The sequence below is a fragment of the Globicephala melas genome, chromosome 11 (genome assembly GCF_963455315.2).
Source record: "Globicephala melas chromosome 11, mGloMel1.2, whole genome shotgun sequence".
Classification (NCBI taxonomy): domain Eukaryota; kingdom Metazoa; phylum Chordata; class Mammalia; order Artiodactyla; family Delphinidae; genus Globicephala; species Globicephala melas.
In genome coordinates this window covers 66,301,274-66,317,384 of record NC_083324.2, presented here as the reverse complement: position 1 = coordinate 66,317,384, position 16,111 = coordinate 66,301,274, and the positions used below count along the sequence as shown (strand labels likewise).

At 45.2% G+C, this 16,111-nt stretch overlaps 2 protein-coding genes across 2 annotated transcripts in view; both read left to right on the top strand.

Moving 5' to 3' along the window:
• The window catches only part of TMEM217B (transmembrane protein 217B), a 28,719-nt gene extending 16,632 nt beyond the window's left edge, over positions 1 to 12,087 (top strand). The window contains exon 2 of the mRNA XM_030870437.2: positions 11,506 to 12,087. Coding sequence (XP_030726297.1) covers positions 11,533 to 12,087 — 555 coding nt within the window. The 5' untranslated portion in view covers positions 11,506 to 11,532. The remainder of the gene's footprint in view (positions 1 to 11,505) is intronic.
• TMEM217 (transmembrane protein 217) lies at positions 687 to 1,289 on the top strand. Its single transcript, XM_030870436.2, has one exon. The coding sequence runs from the start codon at positions 687 to 689 to the stop codon at positions 1,287 to 1,289; it is 603 nt and encodes a 200-aa protein (XP_030726296.2).
• Positions 12,088 to 16,111: the final 4,024 nt, after the last annotated feature.

Here is a 16,111-nt window from a genome sequence, read left to right as displayed (position 1 = left end):
GCAGGGCTATTGCGCTACCCTGATTTTTTTCCTGTGATACCTGTACTCAATGTCTGGATAATGCGGCCAATTTTCCCCATCAGGGGGCAGCAATGGTTGCCCAAAGCAATGCTGGAAGAGATAAGAGCATAATTTAAACTAACTTTTTCTGGGACTTCCCTGGCAGTCCAGTGGTTAAGACTCCACGCTCCCAATGCAGGGGGCCCAGGTCTGGGAACTAAGATCCCACGTACTGCAGCTAAGCCCATGTGCCTCAACTAGAGAAGCCTACAGCCAAAAATAAATAAATAAATTTTAAAAATATGTAAACTAAGTTTTTCTATTCAGTGTTTTTCAATACTGCCTACATATGAAAATCACAGGGAGGTTTTTAAAAATACTGATACCTGGGTCCTACCCAGAGAATGTTCAAATTGGTGTGGGGTGCTGACTTTCAGTGACTGTAATGTGAAGCTGGCATTGAGAGCCACTTCTCCAATTTATCTGCTCACTGCCATCAAGGCCCAGACTTCATCTCCCTCCTCCCCACTCACGCTCCCAATTAATTTTAAACAGTCTTCTGTCTTTCTCAAAGCTGTTACTGCCTGGTTTCCATATTTCTCTCTATTGTTTCTCCAAGTGAATTTGGGGAAGGAGGCAGAAACCCTGGTAATTTACCACATTGGCAGGAATCAGAATTCTCCCCCATGTTATTTGTCTTCACAGGAGGTCTCAGCATGAGACGGCAGCACTGGTGTGGGATGACTGCCAAAATGGGCTCCATGTTATCAGGGGTCTTTACCATCATGGCCATCGACTTGTACCTCATCTTCGAACAGAAGTACTTAAGGAGAAGCAATTGCACTGAGCTTACCCCACAGACCAAGAGTACAAGTATCCTGATAAAACAGTTCATGATCTGCTGGAGTTTGACTATCGTCTTCTTCCTATCTTTCATCACCATCATCATCTGCTTCTTGCTCCTATACTCAGTATATGCCCGTATGTACAAGGGCCTGGTGATCTACATCATCTGGATCTTTTTCTATGAAACTGTAAACATTGTAGTACAAACGCTTACCAATGATGATTCTAACATTGGAGAGGTCAGAATCATGCGCTGGTTTGGTTTGGTGTCCCGTATATTGGTGCACTGTTTTTGGATGTACTTTGTCATCACCTATGCCTACATGATCTACGAAAATCAAAGCCAGGGCAATATCATTTCCTACAACAGACGTATTTCTATAGGCAGTGAATTCCCACGGCGGAAATCAAAGATAATACACTTTACCCACCGGCCACTATAGTGAACGACGTTGGCCCTTTTCCGTGATAGGCAGATCTCCCAGGTTCTCATGGTAGTTCAGTTTCCATCTCTTTCACTTTTCAGCAAGCAGAGACTCTACTGCCACTCTTTTGGGGGGATACGGAGAGAAAAGTGATTATAGTCACAACTGGAACACGCTGCTCATTAAGGATGTTTAGTTAAAGGACACTTATTATCAAGCACTCTGTGAGTTCCTCTTTCCTTGTCTTGTCATTACCTCCTTATTGGTCAAAACGAAGAGGGTGAGGAATGAAATCAAACTGAACTGCAGTCTGGCAATCCTTTCATCTTGGTATATCTTCATCAGGCTTCAACCCACAGCTCTCTGATTTAACCCAGCGACAGGCAAACCTGTATTTATATCTGAGTGTCATAGCACAAAGAATAGTGTTGGGGCCTTGAGGTCGCTTTGTGTTACGGTTTTCCCCCCATGTCCTCTATACTATATTCCAGATAAGTGAAAGAATAAAAATAGAGAAAAATCATACTTCATTTTCTGTCTTGACTCCCCACCCCCCACGTTTTTCAAGGAGCACAAAAGACACTTGTGGTTAATCAAAAGGTATTTGTTAAACTTTTCTGTCACTGTGCTGGACACTGCAGGAGGATACAGAAAAGTATAAAATATGAGGCCTGGCCTTGAGGATTTTTCAGTTTAGTGGGAGAAACGAAATCATGTTTATGAATCAATTAGCCAACCACATAAGACAGTACAAGATTACACACTACCACATAACAACAAACTTCACTTTGAATTCAGGTTCAGAAATTGTCAGAAGCAGTTTAAACCAGAATGGAAGAAAAACCAAGCAAACCTCTACTTCAAACATTAGACATTATGTTAAGTGTCTGTTTACTTAATAGCTTTCTTGAGGTATAATTGACATACAGTAAACAGCACATGTTTAAAGAATATAATTTGATGAGTTTTGACACTAGTATATCCCAGTGAAACCATCACTGTAATTGAATTCGTGAACACATGTATCACCCCCAAAAGTTTCCTCCTAATCCCTGTCTCCTGCCCCTTCTTGCACCACACACCCCCGCCATCACAAGGCACTGATTTGCTGTCCCTATATATTAGTTTGCATTTTCTAGAATTTTACATAAATGGCATCATACAGTATATAATCTTTATTTTTTTTTTTTGGCCTGGCTTCTTTTGCTCAGCCTAAGACCTTAAAGATTCACCCACGTCATTATGTATATTGATTGTTCATTCTTTATGGCTGAGTAGTATGCCATGGCATGAATGTACCACAGATTGTTCATCCATTTGCCCACTGAAAGACATAGAGTGGTTTGTAGTTTGGGGCAATTATGAATAAGAACACTATAAGCAATTGTGTACAAGGCTTTGTGTGGATTTATGATTTCATTTATCTTGAGTAAATACCATTTTTACTTTTTAAGATACTAGCAAACTTTTTTCCAGAGGGGATGTACCATTTTATACTCCCAGTGTATGAGAATTCCAGTTCCTTCACATCCTTGCCAGTACTTCGTATAGACAATACATTTTTCATTTTAGCCATTCTAATATATATATATATATATATACATATATATATATATATACATAGAGAGAGAGAGAGAGAGTGAGTATATAGTGGCATCTCATTGTGGTTTTAACTTTCATTTCTTTAATAACATGATGTTGAGCATCTTTTCATGTGCTTATTTAGCATTCTTATATCTTTTTTGGTAAGGTGTCTGTTCAAATCTTTCGCCCATTTTTTTGTTTTATTCACTAGTTTGTCTTATTTTTTAGATTCCATATATAAGTGAAAACATACAGTATTTGTCTTTCTCTGTCTGATTTCACTAAGCATAATACCCTCCAGTTCCGTCCACGTTGCTGCAAATGACAAAATTTCATTATTTTTTATGGCCGAGTAGTATTCCATTATATATATATGAATACGCATATTATATATATTGGAATATATATATAATATATATTCCATTCATCTGTTGATGGACATTTAGGTTGCCTCTACCTTTTGGGTATTGTGAATAATGCTGCTGTGACTATGGTTGTCCTCAAGTTTCATCCATGTTGTAGCACGGGTCAGAATTTTCTTCCTTTTTAAGGCTGGGTAATACTCCATTATATGAATACACCACATTTTATTTATCCATTCATTCATTGATGGGCATTTGGGTAGTTTCCAACTTTTGGCTATTGTGACTAGTGCTGCTGTGAATGTTGGTGTACAAGTATCTGTTTGAATCTCTGCTTTCAATTCTTCTGGTGGGTATATACTCAGAAGTGGAGTTGCTGGATAATATGATAATTCTATTTTTAATTTTTAGAGGAACTGTCATACTGTTTTGCTCCACAGAGGTACTATTTTACATTCCACCAACAGTGCACAAAGATTCTAATTTCTCCACAACCTCCCCAGCACTTATTATTTTGGTTTTTTGATAGTAACCATCCTAATGGGTATGAGGTGGTATCTCACTCTGGTTTTAATTTGCATTTCCCTAATGTTTAGTGATGTTGAGCATCTTTTCATGTGTTTATTGGTCCTTGTATATCTTCTTTGGAGAAATGTCCACTGAAGTCCTTTGCCCATGTTTAATCAGGTTATTTGTGTTGCTGTTGTTGGGTTATAGAAGTTCTTTATACATTCTTATTTATCACATATTTGATTAGCAAATACTTTCTCCTGTTCTATGGGTTGCCTTTCCACTCTATTGATGTGTCCTTTTTTAAAATTTATTTATTTATTTATTTATTTTGGCTGCAAAGGCTCTTAGTTGCAGGATGCTGGATCTTCATTGCAGCATGCGGGATCTTTGGTTGGAGCATGTGGGCTCTTAGTTGCGGTATGTGGGCTTCTTAGTTGTGGCATGTGAACTCTTAGTTGCAGCATGCATGTGAGATCTAGTTCCCCGACCAGGCATCGAACCCAGGCCCCCTGCATTGGGAGCGCAGAGTCGTACCCACTAGACCACCAGGGAAGTCCCTTGATGTGTCCTTTTATGCATGGAAGTTTTTCATTTTCGTGTGGTCCAATTTATTTCTTTTTCCTTTTTTCCCCTATGCTTTTGGTGTCATATTCAAGATATCATTGCCAAATCCAATGTCATGAAGCTTTCCCCTTAGTTTCATAGTTTTAACTCTTAGATTTAGGCCTTTGACTCATTTTGAGTTAATTTTTGTATATGGTGTAAGGTAAGGGTCTAACTTCCTTCTTTTGTGTGTGGATATCCAGTTTTCCCAATACCATTTGTTGGAAGGACTGTCCTTTTCCCCGTTGAATGGTCTAGTCACCCTGCTGAAAATCATTTGACCATATGTATTAGTCTGCTCAAGCTACCATAACAAAATGCCATAGACTGGGTGGCTTAAAAAACAAAGGCTAGAGATACATGATCAAGGTGCCAGCAAATTCAGTTTCTGGTGAGAGTTCTCTTCCTGGCTTGAAGATATCCACCTTCTCTCTGTGTCATCGTATGGTCTTTCTTCTGTACACAGGTTGGGAGACAGAGTGAGCTCTCTGGTATCTCTTCGTCTTTTTATAAGGATACCAATCTTACTGGGTTAGAACCCCACCCTTATGACAACATTTAAGTTTTATGACCTCCCTAAAGGCCACCTCTTCAAATACAGTCACATTGGGGGTTAGGGCTTCGACATATCAATTTTGGGGTGGGGGACACAATTTTGTCCATAACACCATATATGCAACAGTTTATTTACGGGTTCTCTATTCTATCCTATTGGTCTGTATGTCTGCCTTTATGCCAGACATTCACATGTTTGATTAATATAGCTTTGTGATACATTTTGAAACCAGGAAGTGTGAGACCCTCAACTTTGTTCATCTTTTTTGAGATTGTTTTGGTCATTGGGGGGTCCCTTGAGATCTTATATGAATTTTGGGATGTTTTGGTCATTGGGGGTCCCTTGAGATCTTATATGAATTTTAGGATGGATTTTTCTATTTCTTAAAAAAAATCCTGTTGGGACTTTGATAGGGATTACATTGAATCTGTAGATCGCTTTAGGTAGTATTGTCATCTTTTTTTTTTTTTAATAAATGTATTTATTTTATTTTATTTATTTTTGGCCGCGTTCAGTCTTCGTTGCTGTGCACAGGCTTTCTCTAGTTGCGGCAAGCGCAGGCTACTCTTTGTTGTGGTGTGCGGGTTTCTCATTGCGGTGGCTTCTCTTGCTGCAGAACACGGGCTTTAGGCACGTGGGCTTCAGTAGTTGTGGCTCACAGGCTCTAGAGCGCAGGCTCAGTAGTTGTGGCACACGGGCCTAGTTGCTCTGCAGCATGTGGGATCTTCCTGCACCAGGGATCGAACCTGTGTCCCCTGCACTGACAGGCGGATTCTTAACCACTGCACCACCAGGGAAGCCCACTATTGTCATCTTTTTTTAATATATAAATTTATTTATTTTATTTTATTTATTTATTTTTGGCTGTGTTGGGTCTTCATTGCTGTGTGTGGGCTTTGTCTAATTGCAGTGGGCAGGGGCTACTCTTTGTTGCGGTGGGCGGGCTTTTCATTGCAGTGGCTTCTCTTGTTGCGGAACTCTAGGTGCACAGGCTTCAGTAGTTGTGGCACATGGGCTCAGTAGTTGTGGCTCACAGGCTCTAGAGCGCAGGCTCAGTAGTTGTGGCGCATGGGCTTAGTTGCTCCGAGGCATGTGGGATCTTCATGGACCAGGGCTCGAACCCATGTACCCTGCATTGGCAGGTGGTTTCTTAACCACTGCTCTACCAGGGAGGTCCCTGAACTTCATTATGTCTTGAGACCAGGTGTGATCTCAGTTAAAAGACCATGGGGGCTTCCCTGGTGGCGCAGTGGTTGGGAGTCCGCCTGCCGATGCAGGGGACACAGGTTCGTGCCCCGGTCCGGGAAGATCCCACATGCCGCGGAGAGGCTGGGCCCGTGAGCCATGGCCGCTGGGCCTGCGTGTCTGGAGCCTGTGCTCCGCAGCGGGAGAGGCCACAACAGTGAGAGGCCCGCGTACCACAAAAAAAAAAAAAAAAAAAAAAGGCCATGGGTTCAAGTCCCAATCTGAGTTACACGGTTTCAAAACCACTTCTTTCTGCCCCTCTCCCAGCTCAGCCAGGTAGAAACTCTACTCCAGACTGGTGCAGCCAAGAACACAGGGCTCCCTTTCCCTTATCCCCCCAGTCAGGGTTTTCTTCCCAGGAGGAGCCAGACATTGGCATTTCTCACCTTGTGTCCCAGGTACCTGTTGCTGAGGCTAAGAGGTGGGGGCTCCCTTCTGATGCCTAGTCCCTACTCATGGGATGGAGGCATTACCTTAGGTGTGGCACCACTGAGAATATTGGGGCCCCAATTGCCCTTGCCCCAGGTTGTAAGGTAGTGGTTCCAATGACAGGAGAGGCAAGCCAGGAAGACCCCAGACTACGGTCTTCCCTTTCCCACAGAGCACTCAGCTCCTAAAGCAGGAGTATCACTAAGACAGAAGCATACAGTTGTCCCCTCCCCCAATGCCAGAGCCGTGGACCAGAGGTTTTAGCTGAGGCTGGGGAGAAGTAAGCCATAAAACAGATATTTGCAATCTCTCCCCCAAAGGAACTGGTTTTCTTTACAACAGAGCAAGAAGTTCAAGCCTAAAGGTGTTCTAAATAGTGACAGTTGTGGCAAAAGGTAATTGAGAGATGTGTAGATCACACAGGAAGATTCAGGCTAAACTGTAGGCTAGCTAGTTTTCAAGAGAGAAGTGGGGAAAGAAACAATTGGAAGAAGCCCTCCTGGGGTCAGAACAAACATCAAACACTGACTTCTGGAAATATTACTTCAGAGGAGACTGAATTTGATTGGATGGTCTATGGCACAATTTATACCCCATGTCAGTACTGAAAACAATAGGGCAATCGGCCAGCAATTAGTAGGCCTTAACAGCTGGGTGTGGTCAAAGAAAGAGGGGGAAGAGTTCTGGCAAAACCACTGTTATCCTAGAATCACTGTGGGCATATCCTAAGCTGCACCTCTATGAGAAGCAACATCAGAGGCTTCACATGTGGGTGTTGGGTGGTGAGGGGGTGGGGTGGGGGGAAGAATGTAATTTACTAAAATAATCCAGCCAGTGACACTGAGCAGGGCCCTGTGGGGCTCCTGGGCACAGAGCCTTTCTGTGTCCCCCATTTCTTTGATTACTGGAAATAGCCTTCATTCAGCCTCCATTACCTTCCCCGACTTCCAATGGACAGATTCAAGCAGTTGTTATTTAGGAAAGGGAGGGGATGCCAGACAAGGGAGAAACAAACAGTCAAGAGAAACAATAGTGCAGCCTTGGGATAAGGTCACACAAAGATATCTTTGAGCTGTTTTTCAGATACTGAAACCCCCTCCAGGTGGGAGAAGGTAACGATTAATGATGGTATGCTGCCCACAAGCATGTGGACCCCAGAGGAGTTGAAAATTGAAGGTTGATGATGCTGACCCCTACTTACCTCACCATCAACCCATCAGAAGAATGCAAGCCCAACATTGCCTTGATCCTTATCACCTACCCCCCACCACAAGCCCTGTCTATAAGACCTCTCCCTATTCCCCAGGGAAGGGGCACAGTTTTTGAGGCCTAGCCTACTGTGTTCCCTCTTTGCCTGGCAAAGAAATAAAGCTACTCTTTCTCTTTCCTCTGAAATTCTGTCTCTGTATTACTATTTGGCACCAGGGTACAGAATACAAATTAATTTTTTATTTATTTTTGGCTGCATTGGGTCTTCATTGCTGCATGTGGGCTTTCTCTAGTTGCAGTGAGTGGGGGCTACTCTTCATTGTGGTGCATGGGCTTCTCATTGTGGTGGCTTCTCTTGTTGCAGAGCACGGGCTCTAGGCATGCGGGCTTCAGTAGTTGCAGCATGCAGGCTCAGTAGTTGTGGCACATGGGCCCTAGAGAGCTTGGGCTTCAGTAGTTGTGGCTCACGGGCTCAGTAGTTGTGGTGCGTGGGCTCTAGGGTGCGTGAGCTTCAGTAGTTGTGGCACACAAGCTCAGTAGTTGTGGCTTATGGGCTCTAGAGCACAGGCTCAGTAGTTGTGGCGCACGGGCTGAGTTGCTCCAAGGCATGTGGGATCTTCCTGGACCAGGGATCGAACCTGTGTCCCCTGTATTGGCAGGCAGATTCTTAACCACTGAGCCACCAGGGAAGTCCCACCATAATTTTAAAAAGTAAAGGAAAATACAATGGCAATTTCACATCAAATAGAGAATATCAATAAAGAGATAGAAGTTATAAAAAAAGAACCAAATGGAAATTCTGGAGTTTAAAAGTACAATAACTGAAATGAAAAACTCACTAGAGAAGCTCAGCAGTAGGTGTGAAGTGGCAGAGGGAATAATTAGTGAAGATAAGTGGTAGAGATTATGCAATCTGTTTTTCTGAACAGAGAGAAAAAGAGGTGAAGAAAAATAAACAGAGCCTCACAGAAATGTGGGACATTATTAAGCATACCAACCAACATATGCATAATGGGAGTATTGGAAGAAGAGGAGAGAGAGAAAGGAACTGAAAAAATATTTTAAGGAAAAAAATGGCTGAAAACTTCCCAAGTTTATTGAAAAAGATTAACCTACACATCCAGGAAACTCAATGAATTTCAATTAGGATAAATCAAAGAGATCCACAAGCAGACACTGCACAATAAAAATGCTCAAGTCAACGTCAAGAAGAAAACCTTGAAAACAGCATGGGAAATAAGTCACTCGTCACTTAATAAGGGAATCCCAATAAGATTAACAGCTGATTTCTCAGCAGAAACAATGGAAGCCAGAGGGTAGTGGGAGAATAGCATATTCAAAGTGCTCCCCCGAACCACTGTTAATCAAAAATCCTATATCCAGCCAAGTTATATTTCAAAAACAAATGCTCAGATTCCCTCTGAGTTCCAGGTTGATGGAGGTGACTTCATGGTCGACATGTCTATTTGGATGTCCCAGGGGAATTCAAACCCACCATTTCCCAAAAATGTCCTCATCATCTTCCCCACCCCCATAATAAGGAAAAATAATTCCTTCCTCCATGCTCTCCAGCTCAGTGCATGGGCCACCCTCCACCCAGGTGCTCATTCCAGACTCCTTCTCGCATAGCCCCAGGCCCCAAACACACAACCCCACATCCCTCTTCACCCCATTTCTTTCAACAGCCTCTCAACTTCTCTGCTTGCATCCACGTTTGCCCCCTTTCTGACGCATGGCCCCCACAGGAGCAAGAAAGATTTTTCTTAAATGCTCTGGAAGCTGCTCTGTGAATAGAGATGAGGTTTAGTTGATGCGGACAGGGAAGTATCGGTGCAGCTATCCACCGGCCAGCACACTGCCTCTCCCACCCGACATGGGACCCTTCAGGGCCTGGGGTGCAGTGAGAGGTCTGTGTCTCAAGGACTGAACTGTGGAGTCACACACAGTTGGGAGGTTGGTGGGGAATAAGGTGTAAAAATATTTGGGCTGAACCTTGAACATACTGTGCTGGTGGGGGAAAGGATAAACTGGGAGATTGGGATTGACATATACATGCTACTATACATAAAATAGATAACTAATAAGGACCTACTGTATAGCACAGGGAACTCTACTCAATACTCTGTAATGATCTATATGGGAACAGAATCTAAAAAAGAGTGGATATATGTCTAAATGATGTACTTTTCTGTACAGCAGAAACTAACACAACATTGTAAGTCAACTATACTCCAATAAAAATTTTTTTAAACCTAAAAAAAGAAAAGAAAATACTATGCTGTGAAGTAAGCCAGACACAAAAAGACAAATACTGTATGATTCAATTTATATGGGGTACTTAGAGGTAGTCAGATTTATACAGACAGAAAGTAGAATTAACAGGGGCTGGCAGGAGATGAGGGAGGAAGAATTAGTGTCTGATGAGTACAGAGTTCTTTCTTGGAGAATATGAAAAAGTTGAGGTGGGGGTGGTGATGCTCGCACAACAGTATGAATGTACTTAACGCCGCTGAATGGGACACTGAAAAAGGGTTAAAATGGTAAGATTTATGTTATGTATATTTTATCATAGCAATAAAACAATTGCTACTGACAAAAAAAAAAAAGAATATTTGGGATTGATAGAGTGAGCGAGGAGAAGGCTGGAGGGAGGCGGATGGCAGCCTGTCTGTGCTCTGACAGGACTGAAGAGGAGCCCTGTCCAGCGACCTTAGAAGGAAACCATGCCGAGCTTCCAACTGGTTGTCCCTCATCGGAAACACATCAGCCAGAGGCCTGCACGCGTTCCCCTCGTGTGTGACTCTTGCCCCTCTCTCTGCCCTCACAGTGGTAGCTGGCCAGTGTGGGGAATGAAGAGGAGGCAGCTTTGCTCTGGAGTTCTCCCAACTGGGAGCCAGTAAGAAGGCGATAGGATCTGGGAGGGACGATTGCTCCAGGGCCTGCCCTACCACAGCCTTGGGCCCTCCGCCATAAATACCTTCAACAGGTCTACGTGGGAGCTAGGCAGCTCCACCCTGGCTGGAGCTAGCCGCTAGAGTTCAGGTCTAACCTAGGTTGCAGCTGGGGGTCGGCCTGCTAGATTTTCGCCTGAACGACCTGGCTTATCGTTGTGGCACCTTCACCCTGGGCAAACGAGATAGTCAGCCTTGGATCCGTAAACCTTCTCCCATTCCATTCACTGCTGGCTGAATCCTGTGACTTGGGACAATTCTGGGTCAGACCAAGGGAGTAACTCAGGGAAATTACATTTTTAAGCGCTTGGAAGGGAAGAAAAGGGGGCCGAGGGGAAGGTCAGGGATGATTCTAGGTCCTTGAGAAGCCATGCTAGTTTTCTGAGAAAATGTGTTTCTTCGGAGAAACGAATATCCCAGTAGGAGCCCAGAACTGACTCTACCATTATTCCAGATACAGGAACTTCCTAATTCCCACAAGCCTGACACCAACAGGAGTACCCTTTGTGCCACCTTAAAGCATGGCTGCTGCTGGAAGAGCAGAGCTACCTGAAGATTATTCCAAGCCAGTGATGCCCTCACTTCCCAGTGATGTGCTCACCTGTAGCTAGTGAGGCCAGAGCAGCGTCAGAGCCCGTGTCCCTTGACTTCCAGCCCATTGTCTGTCTATATACCCTTATTACTCTTAGCTCTTCCATTTACATCTAGTGGCTTGAGGATTTGTCCTGGGCTAGCCACTGCCCTCTTGTCAGGTATCTCCACAATTTTTTTTTTTTCTGCAGCCGATGCTCCGGTAAAACAAGTATAAAATGAATGACAAGAAGTTCTCCTTCATGATGGGCATCTTCTGTATCCTCAACACCATCCAGTTCCTCATCTTTGAAGTGAACGAGGTTGCATACATCGGCTACGAGGACAACTTCAGCATCTACAAGGAGACAAAGTCTGAGCTAGTCTCTTGGGTCACGACCTACAAGAAGCACATCAACATCTGCCTATCCACCATCACCCTCATGGTCAGCTCCTTGTTCCTCTATTGCATCCACATCAGCAACTACGTGGGGCTGCTGTGTTACACCATGTGGATCATCACCTATGAGCTCCTCAGCTTCTCCGTGGTCCTGCTCACCAACGGGACCATCAAAGAGCAGTTCAAGGAGCTGAGGTACTTGCACTTGATTTTCCAGGTCTCCCGAATGATCCTGCACTTCTTCTGTCTGTCCTTCGTCACCAAGTATGCGTACTCCCTTTACAAGGACCTCAAGGCTTTAAGCAAGACAGGCCGCCGCAAACGCTCCTCTGTCGGTACAGTTGACTCGTGGTCACCTGTCGGGCTGGGAACCTTGTCCCACAAGTTAAACTAAACTGTGCCAGGAAGAAGGGAGAGAGAGGGACAGCACTCCCCAGCGGTGGCTCGCCCTTCCCTGCCTGCCTTCTGCTGATTCTCCTTGCCTTTTCCGGCTTCTCGAGTTTTATGCGCTTAAGAATGACCCTTGGGGGAGGGAGGGTTGCGTGGATCAGTTATTATACATGTGTATTTGTGACTTGTTTTGGCATTTAATTATAGACCGCCCTTGTGCTTACTTAACCATCTCATTGCTGTATCCTGTTGTCTCTCATTGTACCCTCCTCTCTGCACTTTTCTCTTGTGGATTGCCCATTGATGCCTGGTTCTGCTGAATCCTTTATGAGCAGCGCTATTTGATAGAAATTTCTGCGCTGATGGAACAGTTCTACATCTGTGCTGTCCACTAGCCACATGTGGCTACTGAGCACTTGGGACATGGTTATTACAATCTAGGAATCAAATTTAAAATTTTATTTGGTTTTAATTACTTTCAGTTTCAATAGCCACACGTGGCTGGCTTGTGGCTACCATGTCGCAGAGCACAGTAATCTGGAGCCTCATTTTACTCCTGCATATAACTGTAGACCCCCTTTCCAACTTCATGCATCACTCTGCTTTCCTCATAATGTTCAGAAAGCAGTTCCTCATGTTGGTTCATAACACGGCAAGAAGAATCCCCATTTAAGAAAGTTCCGGGCTTCCCTGGTGGCACAGTGGTTAAGAATCTGCCTGCCAATGCAGGGGACACGGGTTCGAGCCCTGGTCCAGGAAGATCCCACATGCCGTGGAGCAACGAAGCCCGTGAGCCACAACTACTGAGCCTGTGCTCTACAGCCCGCGAGCCACAACTACCGAGCCTACACGCCTAGAGCCCGTGCTCCGCAACAGGAGAAGCCACCGCAATGAGAAGCCCGTGCACCACAATGAAGAGCAGCACCCGCTCACCGCAACTAGAGAAAGCCCGCACCCAGCAACGAAGACCCAGTGCAGCCAAAAATAAATAAATAAATGTATAAATAAATAATAAAATTTTTAAAAAGTTCCAAGATTTCTCAACTCAAGCACTATTGACATTTTGGACTGGATAATTCTGTCTCATAGGGGGCTGTCCTGTGCATTGTAGGATGTCTAGCAGCATCCCTGGCCTCTACCCACTAGATGTCAGTAGCATCCCCAGCATTTTTTTTTTTTTTTTTTTTTTTAGCATCCCCCAGCCTTGTGACAAACAAAAATATCACCATGCATTGCCAGTTGTTCTCTGGGGGGCAAAATTACCCCCGGTTGAGAACCACTATTTTAAAGCAACACACCCCCAGTGCTTAGAGCTGGTATGCCACTACTATTAACTAATGGAGTGTACCTTTAATAAGAGCTCTTTACATTTACCACCTTGTATAGTTTTTGTTTTGTTTTGTTTGTTCGTTCGTTTTATTTTGCTTTTGGCTGCTCACGGGTTTTCTCTAGTTGCAGTGAGCAGGGGCTACTCTTCATTGCGGTGCATGGGCTTCTCATTGCGATGACTTCTCTCGTTGTGGAGCACGGGCTCTAGGCGCACGGGCTTCAATAGTTGCAGCACGCAGCCTCAGTAGTTTTGGCGCGCGGGCTTAGTTGCTCTGCAGCATGTGAGATCTTCCTGGACCAGTGATCAAACCCGTGACCCCTGCATTGGCAGGTGGATTCTTAACCACTGAGCCACCAGGGAAGTCCCACCTTGTATAGTTTTTAATTCTAATGTTCCCATTTTATGGTTTGATGAAACTTGAGACTCAGGCCGCTTAAGTGATACGATCAAGGTCCCATAGTATCAAAATCAGGATTTGGATCTACATCATCTAACTTCTTTTTTAATTAATTTATTTTTGGCTGCACTGGTTCTTCGTTGCTGAGCGCAGGCTTTCTCTAGTTGAAGTGAGCGGGGCTACTCTTCGTTGCAGTGCACGGGCTTCTCATTGCGGTGGTTTCTCTTGCTGCAGAGCAGGGGCTCTAGGCGTGCGGGCTTCAGTAGTTGTGGCACTCAGGCTCAGCAGTTGTGGCTTGTGGGCTCTAGAGCACAGGCTCAGTAGTTGTGGTACATGGGCTTAGTTGCTCCGCGGCATGTGGGATCTTCCTGGACCAGGGCTCGAACCCGTGTCCCCTGCGTTGGCAGGTGGATTCTTAACCACTGCACCACCAGGGAAGTCCCTAGATCATCTAACTTCTTATATGACTGTCCTACTTGGTTCCCTGAAGCACTCTTACTTTTACCAAGTTAAGAAGAGGGACCTCCTTTTAGAATAATTCCTTTTCCTTCAAAAAATGTTGGGAGTGAAGTCAGGGACACTGTTTTGACCATGCTCCTCCAAACCATGCGTACAATGACAGCAGCCCAGTTTTACTGAACACAATTTGTGCCAGGTGGCATTCTAACCATTCCCTCAATTCTTCCCACCACCCTGTGAGGGACAGATTTAGATCCAGGCCAGGTCCCAAAATGACCACCAGATGGCAGTCAGCAATCAGCTTTTGCTTAGTGCTGTTTGCCTTCTAACCCAGGTCCTCTAGGGGTGGCTGACTTTAGGATTTAGGGAACCTCAAGCTGATGACTGAGGATTAATAGCATGTGTCTCCACCCTAGTCTCATAATGTGTAACTTGGTACCAGAAACAAAAAACAAAACAGGCCAACTTCAGGGTTCTAATCCCCTGTCCCAGCTGGGGTAGCAGTGGGAAGGTCGTGTGTGGGGGTGGGGGTGGGTGTGTGGGTGTGGGGTGTGTGTGTGCAGAAGGGGTGGAGAGAGAAACAGAGTTCCAAGAATCAGCTCAGCTAAGAGTTACCTGCTGCCCTCAGATACAAGGCTGTGCGCACCTCGACACCAAGAGTCCTTGGAAAGTGCTGTGTCCACCTCCACTTCCCAGCCTCCCATTCTCTCTGGAACTCCTTCCACTCCACTGAGACAGCTCTTGTTAAGCTGATCTCCACGCTGCCCAATCCTGAGCTCAGCCTTCCCTTGCCAGACCTCTCCATGGCTTTTGATCAGCTGATCCCTCCCTGTCCTGCAAACAGGTTTCTCTTTTGGCCTACGGGACACCAGGGCCACCACTCTCCATTCACCACCTACATCACTGGTCCTCCTCCATCTCCTTTGCTGGTCCCTCTGCATGTCCCTGACCTCCAAACATTGACTAGCTCCCAGGCTCAGTCCTTGGTCCCCTTCTCTTCTCCGTCTGGGTCACTCCCAGCTGTCTTGGCTCAGGCCCGTCATGGGTAACCCCCATATGGACAGCTCCTGTCTGGACCTCTCCCTGAAATCTGTACTTGTTGGTCCAATTGCCTCCTTGCTGTGGCAGGTGCCTCTACATGGTTCCCAGAGGTCCCTGCCAATTGATATTCACACTCGTCACCTCCCCTTGAGTGCAGGCTGGGCTAGCAACCCTCTTCTAATAAATAAAACACAGCAGAAGTGATAGGATGTCATCTCTAAGATTAGGTTACAAAACCACGATGACCTCAGGGTTGCTCGCTCTCTCCACGGGAGGCCAGCTGCCACACTGGGAGCATCTCGATGGAGAGGTTGGCATGGTCAGGAAGGACGTTGCTAACCAACAGCCCCCAAGGACCTAAGTCCTACCAACAGCCTCCTAAGTGAGCTTGGAAGCAGATCCTCCCCAAGTCGAGTCTTGAGAGGGGCCACAGCCTCAGCTGGACACCTCCACTGCAGGTGAGAGCCCCTGAGTCAGAGGACCTGTGCCAGCTGCGCCAGGTTCCTGACCCACAGAAACTGACATAGATGCGTGTTCTCTTAAGCCGCTATGTTTGGGGGTAATGTGTTACAAAGCAATTGATAAGTAATACATGTGCCCAACAGCTATCTCAAAACCTGTTGCAATGCATACTTGTGGTGGTTTTCTCCCATAAAGCTGCCCTAACGCCCAGTCTTTCCCTCCTTCATCCTTCCAGTTGCTCAGGTCAAGGACCCAGGAATCATCCTTGGGTTCTCTTTCTCTCTCTCAGCCTTTACCCAACTCCTCAGAAAACTCTATCAGCCCCACCTTCAATGTGCA